Consider the following 14,433-nt stretch of genomic DNA (forward strand, 5'->3'; position numbering starts at 1 on the left):
TCTGGCTGGCCTGGAACTCATGTGTAGACAAGGCTGGCGCCAACTTGCAGTGAACCTACTGTCTCCTCCTCCAGAGCTCCATATTAAAAATAATGACCAATTACTCCTCACATACTGAGGTTCATCCATGCTTGCCAGGGTGGGCAAATAGTCACCATTTCATTTAGCCATGTTCTTATGAGTGAACATTTTCTTTGTGTAGCCAGAATTTAATGGATTTAAGGAAGTTTAACTCAAATCATAAGTTATCTACAAGTTAAATTTGAGGACAAGGTACGTGCCACCCAAGTTCAAATTATTATGGCTGTAATGAACACAAGCTCTTAATAACCCTGAAATAGTGACCTGTGAAGCAAGCTCTGTCACCTCAATGTGATCTGTCTCTTTGGGGGTGTCTTAACCTCATGAATGTTGGACTAAGGCTGATGCAGTTGACTATTAAATCATGCATTGCCCTGTGATGTCAGAATCCATAGCATGTTAAAGTGAGAATATTAAGAATGATGGAGGTGGGGTGAGAGAAATACTGAGAAATAATATCTGAGAATCAAAGCCATGGGGAAACTGAATGATCAGCCACGGGCCAGGTTTCTGAAGGTGCCGTTATCAACCACTATTGTACCAATGACAGTGAATTGAAACAAACTCCCTCAGTTAAGTTTCTGGTGCTCCGATTAGTAGGGTAAGGATATTAAAATGTAGCATTTGGAATTTTAGTTCCTTCAAAAGTAACTACATTTAAAAAATTAGTTTATACTAAAAATTCAAAACCTTTTGGACTTGCTATATTTTAAGAAATCTGCTTCATTGGAAACAACACTGGAAGTTTTGAAGCTCTATGTACAATGGTCATGAATTCACCCCGGCTCTGTAGCCTCTTACCCATAAACATGCCTGATGGGTTAGATTCCTGCAAAACAGGAGGAAATAGAGAGGTGTGGTACCTAAGGTGGGAAGCTGGTTTGCAGATTTGGCACACATCTGACAGAGCAGAGTGCAGTGTCTCATCTTTTCACCAGTCTTAAATGAGAACTATGGGAATAAAGTCGTCTTTGTTTTTATGGGTTTTATTTTTTCTTTAATCCTATGAACTTAGCTGTGTATAGAAATCTTGGGCTGGAGAATATTAAACACAAGTTTGCAAACTGCTTGCTGATATGCCGGTGAGGCTCTTTCTGCCAGAGGGTGAAGCAACTGAGCTAAGTTTATCCAGAAGACCAGTTAGCCAGAAATCTCTTCAATACCTTTTTAAAAGACTCTCTCATACAAATATAGTTGGATTAGAGAGTGTTTCAGAATGATTGCAATTTGAAGTTTTCAGGTATGAAACTAATATAAGGAGAGGAAAAACGACAATATCAGTAAATAATACAAAGTATCTCATTTTGAGACTGCAGATTAAAATTAGTCATTTGTTTTAAGCTTCCTTTCCCCCTTACATGGAGACCAAAACAACATGAAAACTAAAGAAAATGCTACGAAAGCCACTGATTTGTTTTTGAGGCCTATCTCACTGAGCAACTCGGCATAGACTTGAACTGGTCACTCTCTTGCTTCCGATTGCCATGTACTGGAGTTTCAGACCTGTCCCTCTGTGCCCAGCTAGCAGTTTGAATTTTGACACCTTTTTGATTAAAGCGATCTTGAAAGACTTTCTATACCTTTCTTGTAACAACATCCACACTGGAAATTGGCCTTTTCAGTGACTGTCTTGGTTTCTTTTTAAACGGGGAGTAGTTTTACATGTATTTTCCTGTCCCAGTCACATTATTTTGTGTTTAAAATATCTATGGCATTTTTAAAATAAAAATCCGTGATGGTTGTATGGCTCATACTTGGGAAATATTTTCACATTAAAAAATTATTACTGTAGGTAGTCTTGTCTGCAGACCAAACAGGCGTGGCTCTCACCTGTACATTTTATAGCAAAGTGAGTTCAAGCAACTCTTCCAAAGATGAGAACAAGTAGCATCATATAGCTGACGTGCAAGGCTAAGAGTTTTTAATTTTTTAAACGAACTTCTAGAACTTTCTTTGTTAAAAAAAGTAAATGTGTGTGTGTGTGTGTGTGTGTGTGTGTGCCTGTGTGTATACATGTATATATAGAAGACTTTTTTTTAGAGTCAGTTCTCTCCTTCCACCTATACTTGGGATTCAGGGTTGAACTTGGGCCATCACTCTTATCACAAGCATCTTCATATCCTGAGTCACTTCGCTGGCCTTAGACCATCTTTATGTGCACAACTTTCTTCAGTATCTTTCTATTCCAACATCCTAGTTATGATTAAAACTAAAACTCTTTGGTATACAAAATAGTCTCCAAACTATAAGCACACAGTAAATGGAATCCCAATATGGAAGAGAGGCAATTGTGTTTGGACTGGGACATCCTAAAAATATATTAATCTCCTTAAGCAAGAGTCTATTTTTAAGAAATTTACAATAATAATAATGGTAAACAAAGCAGAAATTCCTTTGATTTAGCTTCCTTATGGAGCCCCAAGGTTTTAGATGCTGAATGCTCTCAACTTGTGTACTAAATAAATTTGAGAACTTCTGTATTGCATTCATACTATAAAACCCTTAAGTGTGTGAACCGAGTACAGATAAAGTGCCCTGTGCTTTTCCCCCACCCTTTCCTATCCTTTTCCTTGTATTTTAAGCCCAGCCAACCTTAGGAAATGGAGTGAGGTGTTTTCCAGATGAAATGGGTCATGGTAGTCAATTTGCTGCTGAAAGTGCATAGACGAAGGGAGAGAGAGAGAGAGAGAGAGAGAGAGAGAGAGAGAGAGAGAGAGAGAGCTGCAGAATCTGGCAAATCACTACGATTGCTCCTCATCCCCTTGAAGGAAGGCAATGAGGAAACATCACACAGAGCCGAGCCAGAGTCTGGAGCCAGGAGCTTTGCAGCCCCTCTCTCTGAAGGCTCTTCGCTGCTGAAGCTGTATTTGGGGCCAGTGAATTTGATTCTCTCTCCTTGAAATCTTGAACATTCTGTGTACTTGTACAACCGTTTCCTAACATAAGGGATGATGAAGTTGCTATATCAACAGACTGCAGAGGCTCAAAACCCTTATAACTATTTTACTCTTGTTTATTCCAGCAGCTATGCTTTGTACAAAAAAATTTGATAAATATTGTAGTATGGTACTTCAAGTAGATTTTTTTAAGTAATGCAAAGTTCAGAGTACAGTCACCCACAGAACATAATAGGCATGTTACCACAAAGATTGTGTCACAGAGCTACCCAAGCGCAAGCCCTCTCTACACCTGTAATGTTTGCCTTGTGTCCTTACACTTAGGAGTCTAAGGAAACATAACAATGAAAGGTCCTTAGCAGGTAGAGGTGCCACCATGGTAACACAGCCGGGGTCTATCTTTCCACACCTAGAACTGTTGAATCCCACAAGTGTATTAAAGTTGGGCACTAGTTCTCCCAGCAACATATGCTAAAAATAGATTCTAGGAGACATACTTTTTTTTTTGCTTCTAATTCTCTCCCTTGTCTAAATATTATTCCCTTCACTTTTGCTATGTTTTATTTGTTTTCTTTAAATTCTTGAAACTGAGGCAAGACATTAGACATTTTGGTTGTTTGGTTTCCAAATGAAATGAAATTTCATTTTCAAAATGAAAGCTGTAAAGCACCTACTGTTTAGGTACTGAATTCTAAGATGGTCAGTAATGTGAAGAACGGCAGATATCATTCAAATGCCCACTTTGGTGTGTAAAACAAAGGGATGCACATTTAGATGTTCAGAGTTCATCCTGAGGTAAGAACAGGAGAACAAAATGGTCAGAGATTTACTGTTATGTCTGCCATCTATAGGTAACATTTCTGATAAATCATCAATAAACTTTGTTAATTATTTTTAAACATAAGTACCATAAGATGTGCCAGCTGTGGTAAGAAATTTCTCATCTTTTACAAAATAAAAATTATCATTTTGGAGCACTTTTAAATTATCTTTAAAATCTATAGCTATTGTTTTCCTATATTTTATGGAGGGGAAAGGAGAAGAAAAACTATATGAGAGACAAGATATCTCTATGTAGCCCAGGCTATCCTCTTATTCGTGAATACCCCACAGCCTCCCAAATGCTAGAATTAATGTTATAGGTCTGCATCTGACTATTCTCTGACATTTGTCTTTACTGTACTATGTATGATACCTCTAAACAACATTGGGAATTGTTGTTCTGAAGACAAGTTTCTAAAGTGTAAAATAGCATCATTCTTGGGATTTTCTTTTCTTTGTATGGTCTAAGGAAAAATCACATCAAAGCTTTTTTCCTTTTCTTTTCTTTAACTCATCTCCTTGCTTTAGTACCAGAAGCCTTCTGCTCTCCCAGACAACGGTGATACAGTCAACTGGGGCACTGTATACCTTTGTTCAAAGAACATTTGGCGCCACATTTTTCCACTGTGTCACCACCAGTAAACAAGATCAACAACAGCAATACATTTGGTGCCCTCCCCCAACACATAATGCTAAGATTCAAGCACTGGTCAATAGGCTCTTTATGTTCTCAAGGCCCCACCAGGGCCCTCAACACTGACTCCTGTACATCTCAGTAACATCAGGGTTATGATTATGGTTCCAGGATTATGGTTCCAAGGCTCTCCCAGAAGAGAGGAACACTCCTTTTTCCTTCAGGTTAGACAGACATCAGACTTACCTTTCTCACTATTGCTAAGGATATTGTTTAGTATGTATCAATAGGTAAACTTTCAGTTACATCAATAAACATATTCAATCCAGTAACTATCCCAATGAATTATTTTGATGGATAGAGATCTTTGCTTCATTTCAGAAGAAATATAAACGTTTGAAAATTCAATTAGTTTTGCTACATTAAAACTGCACAGAAAGACCCAGTTTAAGTGGGCAATCTATTTTGTTCCAAGTGCATAGGCTTAGCGCTTAAAGCAATGATAACATATTAAAATCATGTTTGCATTGTTATAAGCAATTAATTCGTAAGAAAACTTTGCTTAAACCAAGTCAGAGCGGCCCTGCCTTCCATTTTTTCTCATTGTTCACTTTTTATTAAAGGTTATTTCTTTCTGTCCTGGCTATTAACTAAATCCAACAAGCAATCACCTCAAGTAACTGGAAGGGAGCCGAATCCGTTCAGTCTGTGTGCTTGCCTATGCATGCATGTGTGCTGCCAGGCATGGGCTGCGCTTGCCTACACGTACACCGGACAGTAGTCCTGTGACTTCTAAATTATTCTTGAGACACATATTCATGTTTGTCTATTAATATGTCCCATCAGAGCGTATGTGTTCTTATTTTTACTACTCAATATTTTCAGGTTTTTTTTTTAAAGAGGAAAAAAATCCTAATAGAAATTACTTGAAAATAATCATGGGATTAATGAATGTGTAGGTCTTTTAGCTCGACACTGCCGTTACATTGATATTCTCTCCTTTTTGTTAGGCTCGGAGTAAATCCCTTGACACTGGAAGAAGTTAGATGCTGATTACTTGCGATTGGTTCCTGGTGATTTGCCCTTAATAATTTCCAGTTGAGTCTAGTGAAAGTATGATTCCTGAAAAGCCACTTCATTAAAATGGCATCCTTTCCCCCTTCAAGTGTAGTTCAGTCATATCACCCACGTTGTGGTGTGTTTTTCTCCTCTTAAAGAGTAATGACTGAGAAAGCAGAAACAATTAGAAGATCACTTCACTTCTTCCCAGAGCCCCGCTCACCAACCCTTCCTTCCTCTTTCTCTGAGTGGGAGGATAAAAGTGTGCTTCTTCGGGGTTCACAATAATAATTTCCAAATTGATTTGATTGTTTTACAGTATGCATAGTCTTAAACAAACCTATGAATATTTGAAGTAAAGTGGGGAGTATGTTGCATATACAAAAGAACTAAGATCTTTAGTATTTTTACAAAACACACACACATAGAAAGGCTGATTAACTTAGACTTGTGCGGCATCCAAACTTAATTTCACTGAGTTGGTGATTTGCAAATGAATATCTGCATGGATCCTTTTTAAAAATCCAAATGCAAATGAGTCCAACGGCAGTAAAATATATTTGCAAATGAATCCTGTTGCTTTATTCATTTATTGTGTAATTACTGCAATCCTTCCCACCTTGTTTTCAGTATTTCTTAATCATTAAGTCGGAAGCATGACAGCAGTGCCAGCCCTGGCATGATTCTCTTTGACTAAAACCTTGTAAATTAACACAATTAGCACAGCATCCTCCTGCTAATTAACTTCCACTGTCTGGTGCAGTGGTTTTGCAAACAAGGAAGCCGGAGTCAGAAGGGAATCAACATGCCATTCTGTTACCAAACTGTGTGCTCTGTTCAGTTTAGCTCAGCGAGTCAAAGCTGGCCATGTCAAAAGCCAGAGTCAGGCAAAGCAGGGCTGAAGTGGTTGGGGGAGGAGAACAGAAAGGGATGGGAGCTGTCAACACTGCTTGGGGAATTCAGAAGGGAAGGGAACGGATGCCACAGATGCCTCATTTAGACCAGGCCTTCCTCTTATCAAGGATTCTCTGCCAGAGGGCACAAGATGGTTTGCAAAATTCACTTTGGATAATACAAAAGAGATTAAGGAGAGAATCTTAACACAGCCATAGCAGAGTAGGAAGTGTCCATTCCAAGTGAGAAGAGATTAGAGTTAAGATGAGTGAGCAAGCACTGAAAATGAGGAGACTGGGGTTCCAGTACTTTTTGGTAACTAACTAGATGAAAGCCTCACTGGTGCATCTTAAATCAATCGCTTTGGGCACTACTTTTGTGATGTGTGAAGCAGCTAATTCCCAAGGTCTTTCCAAAGTTATCATTTAAAATGACTGTCTGATTCTAATAACTGAGGGTTTTCTCTTAAGTAAGAAAATCCTCATTTCAGGGTTACTACAGAGTCAGTGGCTTCAGTTAGCAATCTAGCAGAATGATAGGTTTGCTTGCTGTGACCTCGTGGATGAGTTGTACGGACCCACTTTCTGCCATGGAGGGCTCACTGTAGAAATGTAAGGGGTTAAAATTCAGATTCTCCACTCTTTCCATCCCTTCTTCACTTCCTTTTTCTTTTTCTCATGTTCTTCCCTCCTCTCCTGGTATCTCAGTCTATTAGGGGAGGAGGATTATCAGAGGAGGAGGGAGAACAACACAAGAAGCCCCAGCAGACAAGTGATGCTTGTTTTTTTTTCCCCCCAGACTCAACAACAGAACTGAGAGGCAAAAAGGAGCCAGTTGTAATTCATACCGAGTTGTAGGCTTTGTGCGATGAAAGCGGTGGAGCGCTGCCTGGGAGATTGCTTTGCTGCACTCCACGAAGCAGATTTGAAACTGTCGTGGGCCACTTTAGATGAGAGTTGGATTATGGAATGACCTGCTATGTCTGTGTCATATTGTTCTGTGCAGGGAGCATTATACTGTGCTAACTAGGTGTTCAGTACCAAATAAGAGAGGTATCCTAGATGCGATCTGTCAGCTGTGTCTCATTTTTATATTGCTAAAAATATAAAACAGAAACTGATGGGAAGAGCCAGAATAAGTAGGTGGCATACATGTTAACAGTACTGCATGCATATTAAAATGTATGTGTATATGTTATTGCAAACAACCATGATTGAATTCTAATTTGACAGGATTGTGTGTGTGTGTGTAGTATTCATGTTAAATAAGTAACTCTATGGGTTTATGACAGCAATAAGGCTCCTTTATCGTTTCTTTTCTTTTTTTTTTTATTTTGATGTCTACAGAGTTTTATATTACATTGGATTTATCTTTTTTACAGGGTTTAATGTCTCCCCATTTTGAAGAATTCATATTATAGAGATCACAATATGTATTAAAACCTGGGAAGATTCTTGTCCACCTCCATATCGTTAGTGGAAGATAATAAATAGCAGATATAGTTGGGGGGCGGTAGGGTGGGGGATCTTTATGTGTTCCGATGAATATCTAAGTAAATTTATTATCTTTCCCGTCCAATTCTTAGGCTTGAAGATGCAGTGGACGCCGGAGCATGCCCAGTGGCCAGAACAGCACTTTGACATCACCTCTACCACTCGGTCTCCCGCCCACAAAGTTGAAGCCTATAGAGGTCATTTACAGCGCACCTACCAGTATGCCTGGGCGAATGATGACATATCTGCTCTGACTGCGTCCAACCTTCTGAAAAAATATGCAGAGAAGTATTCTGGCATTTTGGAAGGTCCCGTAGACCGACCTGTACTCAGCAATTATTCAGACACACCATCAGGACTCGTGAATGGTCGGAAAAATGATAGCGAACCCTGGCAGCCTTCCTTGAATTCAGAAGCCGTTTATCCTATGAACTGTGTGCCGGATGTCATCACTGCCAGCAAAGCTGGTGTCAGCTCAGCCCTCCCTCCAGTAGACGTCTCGGCAAGTATAGGGAGCTCCCCTGGGGTGGCCAGCAACCTGACAGAGCCAAGTTACTCAAGTAGTACCTGTGGAAGCCACACAGTACCTAGTCTTCATGCGGGGCTCCCATCTCAGGAATATGCTCCGGGATACAACGGCTCATATTTGCATTCTACCTACAGCAGCCAGGCCACACCTGCACTTCCTTCGCCTCATCCGTCCCCGTTGCATAGTTCTGGGCTTTTGCAGCCACCACCCCCTCCTCCTCCCCCACCAGCCCTGGTCCCAGGCTACAACGGGACTTCCAATCTCTCCAGTTACAGTTATCCCTCTGCTAGTTATCCTCCTCAAACTGCCGTGGGGTCTGGGTACAGCCCTGGGGGAGCACCCCCTCCTCCTTCAGCATACCTGCCTTCAGGAATTCCTGCTCCCACCCCTCTGCCCCCCACTACCGTCCCTGGCTACACCTACCAAGGTCATGGTTTGACACCCATCGCACCCTCTGCTCTGACCAACAATTCAGCAAGTTCTCTGAAAAGGAAAGCTTTCTATATGGCAGGGCAAGGAGACATGGACTCCAGTTACGGAAATTACAGCTATGGCCAACAGAGATCGACACAGAGTCCTATGTACCGAATGCCCGACAACAGCATTTCAAACTCGAATCGGGGGAATGGCTTTGACAGAAATGCTGAAACATCATCCTTAGCATTTAAGCCAACAAAGCAGCTGATGCCCTCTGAGCAGCAAAGGAAATTCAGCAGCCAGTCCAGTAGGGCTCTGACCCCTCCTTCCTATAGTACTGCTAAAAATTCATTGGGATCAAGATCCAGTGAATCCTTTGGGAAGTATACGTCGCCAGTCATGAGTGAGCACGGAGACGACCATCGGCAGCTCCTCGCTCATCCAATACAAGGTCCGGGACTCCGTGCAGCTACCTCATCCAACCACTCTGTGGACGAGCAACTGAAGAATACTGACACACACCTCATTGACCTGGTCACCAATGAGATCATCACCCAAGGACCTCCTGTGGACTGGAGCGACATAGCTGGTCTTGACCTGGTGAAGGCGGTTATTAAGGAGGAGGTTTTGTGGCCAGTGCTGAGGTCAGATGCATTCAGTGGGCTGACCGCCTTACCTAGAAGCATCCTTCTCTTCGGACCTCGGGGTACAGGCAAAACACTTTTGGGCAGATGCATAGCTAGTCAGCTAGGGGCCACGTTTTTCAAAATTGCTGGTTCCGGACTCGTTGCAAAGTGGTTAGGAGAAGCGGAGAAAATCATCCACGCCTCTTTTCTGGTGGCCAGGTGTCGCCAGCCCTCGGTGATTTTTGTTAGTGACATTGACATGCTTCTGTCCTCTCAAGTGGGCGAGGAACACAGTCCAGTCAGTCGGATGAGAACCGAATTTCTGATGCAGCTGGACACTGTACTAACTTCGGCTGAGGACCAAATCGTAGTCATTTGTGCCACCAGTAAACCAGAAGAAATAGATGAATCTCTTCGGAGGTACTTCATGAAAAGACTTTTAATCCCACTTCCTGACAGCACAGCGAGGCACCAGATAATAGTACAGCTGCTCACACAGCACAATTACTGTCTCAATGACAAGGAGTTTGCACTGCTTGTCCAGCGCACAGAAGGCTTTTCTGGACTAGACGTGGCTCATTTGTGTCAGGAAGCAGCAGTGGGACCTCTCCATGCTATGCCAGCTACAGACCTTTCAGCCATTATGCCCAGCCAGTTAAGGCTCGTTACATATCAAGACTTTGAAAATGCTTTCTGCAAGATTCAGCCTAGCATATCTCAAAAAGAGCTTGATATGTATGTTGAATGGAACAAAATGTTTGGTTGCAGTCAGTGATAACATCTTTAAAAAAGAAAAAAAATGTAATGAATGTTGGCACACACATAAAACCTGCTACATAGGGAATAGAGCCCCTTTCCAGTAGTGTTTCAATTGCTAAGGGTACTGGGGAAGACAACGATTATGTTGCATCTTTAGAGTCAGGGTAGCTTTGGAAGAAGCAGGCATCAGATGAGAGCCTCTGATTTGGAAGCCCCAGCTGACAGAAAGCATATACATGTGGATGCTCAGATCGGTTCAAGCTAGATGACACTCACCGAGAAGCAAGGTGCAAGTGTGTTGATTTCAGAAGGACATGAACCTCGTGTGTTGATTCCATTCTGCTGTTCTCGAGATTTAGTTGCTGTCAAGTGCCTGGAGTGGTGCTTTATTTTTTTTGTTTGTTTGTTTGTTTGCCTCACAATTACATTGGTGGCATGTGCTAATATAAAGAGCTTTAACTTCAAACACTATTGGACTAAAGAGATGAACGGTTGTGTTACAACAGAAAACCAGATTTTTTTGCCATTTTAAGAGCAACAGTATTCCTCAATCCTGTCTGTTCTGCAGTGTTAGCTAAGAACAGGTAAAACAGGGTAACGGTGATCTGGACCTTAATTTCTGCAGTTCATTTCTTTTAATGTTCTTGTCTGCAAAAACTCAGGAAAGTGATTGTGATTTGTACAGTACCTCAAAGGAATGTGTTAAAAGCACTATGTACTGCTGAGAGTAATAGGGTAGGCTTCAATGTTACTTTATATTAAAATGTATGTTTACCTCAACAATTGGAGAATAGCAAGGAAAATTATTTTGAATGTATCCAGAAAAGAAAAGAAAAATACTGAAGTGTGATACAACTGAATATTTACAGTTTAAAAGTAGAAGTGGAAGGGTTTTTTTTTTAAAGTTCTCTTACTAATTATGGGGAATTATTAACCAGAGCAGAACAATTGCTGAAGAGTTATTAATGCATTGCTCTCCATGATGATTAAGTGGAAATGTTCATAGAAGTTACACTGGTTAATTGAAAAGCTGTGTCTTCAGTTTGTGTTGGTGTTTAGAGCAGTCAGCTGCAGACCTGTTTAAGACCCTGAAAGTGACAGAACCTACAAACTGTATCTGCCTTCTACTGCCATGGTGGAGGTGGTGGTGGTGGAGCTGGTGGTGGTGGAGGTGGTGGTGGTGGAGGTGGTATGTTTTGGAAGCTCTCTTCTAAACCTCTAGGGGAAGAGTCTATTCTACTCACTCAGAGTTCCTAGGCTTACAGAGCTGTTTCACAAAAAGCAGAGGATAGAACCAAATCAAACACACAAACTTAAAAAAAAAAAAAAAAAAAAAAAAGAGCAACCAATCACATGTATCTGCAGAGCCCCTCCCACACGTGCCCCTCCCACACGCCGCATCTAGACTTCGATCTTCAGAGTGCACTTTCTCGCTTCTCATCCTCAACCTCACCCCCACCCTGGGCTGTAGAACTCCTACGTTCATTTCTACCTCAGTTTCGTTATGTTTCTTTTGGAAAGTCAAGTGAGAAATTAGACGTGGACATGTATACCACAACAGAGCTTGCCAAATGTGGGGACTTTTGTGTCCTGTTGTGTTTTCTTCCCTCCTTTGTCTACTTCCCCCGTAACACCAGTCTTGATGCATTCTTTCGCCTCTGAAGACTCCCACACAGCAATGTGGCAGTCCTTTCTCACCCTGCCCCTCTGCTCCTGCTTCCACCAGGTCGTTCTTTGTCTTCTGTTATGCAGTATGTGCAAGTTTTCATTGACAGCTGGCTGAAGTTCACCAATGTCTCTCTCTCACTGTCACAGTGCAGGACAGAGCTTTCCACAGCCACTGCCTGTGCAGAATCAGAGCAGCCTAGCATTTTGAATGTATTTTCCTGTTTTTCCCTCCTTTTCTTTTCTTTTATTTTTCTTTTTTCTTTCTTTCTTTCTTTTTTTTAATTTTGTTTAAATTTAGAGATGCAGTAATTGTTGCGAAGCACTGGCATTTTGTGTATTCAATAAGTGATGTACATTTTTAAGGTAATTTTAAATAAATGCAATGGCAGCCCCATGAAAGGTCTTTCTGTTATTTTTTTCCTTCTTTTTTTTTTTCCTGAGCTCATCTACAAGTTAATTCTCTGAAACACTTAACACAGAGAAACTGAATGAGAAAATGAACTCGTGGCATTTCAAACATTTTATGATATTTGATTAGTAATCTTTCTCTCTTTTTTTTCCCATTGCTAAAACTGAGCAAATGAACTAGAATTTAATGGACTGTGAACATCTATCAACTAACACTGTTCTAAAATAGATCCCATATTTTAAAAGCAGTGCCTTTCACTAAGGAGACACAAATGATAATACTACTTAGATATGTCCTCTTTTTCACAAGTGATTAAATGCTATAGTCATATTCTGGATCTACCCTGTGCACTGCCCATGATAAGGAGATTCTAATATTCACGAACTTGTGAGCCCATATTGACCTCATTCACAAGTTTATTCTCTGTGCAGTACTGACCCATCTTTGCTATTAGAGCTCACACCTCATTTCCACCAATATGCTGTGCTCACTAATAAAGTGAAAAGTAAAAACATCTGGCATGTTTTGACAAACCCAATCCTCTTTAGTCAACCTTCGAGAACCCAGTATTAACCCACATTGTTTGGTGTGTGGTTTGCGGGACTTAATGCCAAATATATGAGATGACAATTGTGCTTTGTTCTCACAGTACTGATAATAAACTGAAGTCATACATGTTGGCTGATAGCTTTAAATGGCTTTAAATTAGTTTGAGATATGAATGACTTAAAGATTAGTTTGAGATATGAGTGGTCTGAGATCCATGCATTGAGCAGAAGCTTGAAATTATATGTAATTTTCACTTAGCCTACCCAAGTCTAGAATTATCTGATAGCAAAGCAGGCAAGTTGAAGAAATGAAACACTCACTCTCTAGCAAGGTTTTGAACTCCATGTGACAGCAGTGTGAAAACTCCAATGAACTATCATAATCAGGACATCTTTTCTGACCATCCATTTGAGAGCTTGGGGGAGAACAAGTTCCAGATCTCCAGAAGTGAGCATGGATATTCAGCCCTAGAACAAATAGGTAACTGTTGGCCTGTCTTTGATTGCTTGGAATTTGGAGGAGGCTCCTAATGAGTGTAAGGTAGTGAACCAGTCAATCCTTTCCAGTTGCAGGAGGAGATCCAACCAGCCTCCTTTACAACCCTTAATTCCTTCTTCACAACTGTAATAACATTTCCAACAGGGATGAAAAGGAGGAAGGGGGAGACTACTTCAGGCAAAGGATCAATAGACATTCAAGAGGTAGTTCATCGTGGGTATATATGGGACACTAGTGAAAATACTCTATGCTGCTGGCTTGTTTCTCTCCAAAATATTTAGAACATTAGTGACAATGTGGAGAACTTTGCTGACTGAGCTGGTCAATGGAATGTGAAGGCAGTATACTTTAAGGCTATTTACTCTCACACAGAATGTTTATCTATTAGTCAGTTTGTATTCTACTCAAATGCAGATAGACGGGTATAATGTTTTCTTGTGCATTTGAAACCTATCAAGGAGAAAATAAACCATTCCACTAAAATACATAGGCCAAACACCATCTGGACAAGTGATAAACACTATCCAGAGGCTATACTAAATGCAAGGTCAATTTACATAGGCTGCAGAGCACTTGGCTATGCAGTTTTGAAATGTAGACTTCCAAAAAAAAATCCAAATTAATTCTTGCAATAGGTCATTGTAAATTTAAATATATTTCTGAGTTGGAAAGGATGTTTTAGAGGCATTTAGAATTTCTTCCTCTGAAAATATATCCAACCTCAAGCAGGAAGGTATTTCTGTATGCCCACTCTCATGTTTCTTAGCAAGAATTGGGAATCCTGATTATTAAGTCCATATTACAGAGTGAAAGGCACATAGTTTATTGAACTATTGAGGCCACTAAAGTTCTAATATATATAAATATAAATATAAGTATAATTAGTGTGTGTGTGTGTGTGTGTGTGTGTGTGCTGTGTCAACCACTACCTATTTGAACTTTAAAATGAACCCGTTTTTTCACATTATCTAGAGGTAACTGCTTGCTTTCTTTTTTCCTACGTGCCAAAATACACATGACTACTTCAAAATTCTGTTCAAATATGACTTTTTATTTTAGTAAAACCTTCAGTTTTGAATCATTTGCTGATGTAATGAA

At 40.4% G+C, this 14,433-nt stretch overlaps 1 protein-coding gene across 5 annotated transcripts in view; it reads left to right on the forward strand.

Annotated features, from left to right (window-relative positions):
• The window catches only part of Fign (fidgetin, microtubule severing factor), a 132,785-nt gene that overhangs the window by 115,474 nt on the left and 2,878 nt on the right, over nt 1–14,433 (forward strand). For all 5 annotated transcript variants that reach the window (XM_021155244.3, XM_021155239.3, XM_029474387.2 and 2 more), the window contains one exon: nt 7,973–14,433. This exon is cut by the window's right edge and continues 2,878 nt beyond it. In XM_021155244.3, the coding sequence (XP_021010903.1) occupies nt 7,981–10,227 (2,247 nt within the window). In that variant the 5' untranslated portion in view covers nt 7,973–7,980 and the 3' untranslated portion in view covers nt 10,228–14,433. The remainder of the gene's footprint in view (nt 1–7,972) is intronic.

This window comes from Mus caroli, unplaced genomic scaffold, assembly GCF_978045245.1.
Source record: "Mus caroli unplaced genomic scaffold, Mus_caroli_1 scaffold_2, whole genome shotgun sequence".
NCBI classification, from domain to species: Eukaryota; Metazoa; Chordata; class Mammalia; order Rodentia; family Muridae; genus Mus; species Mus caroli.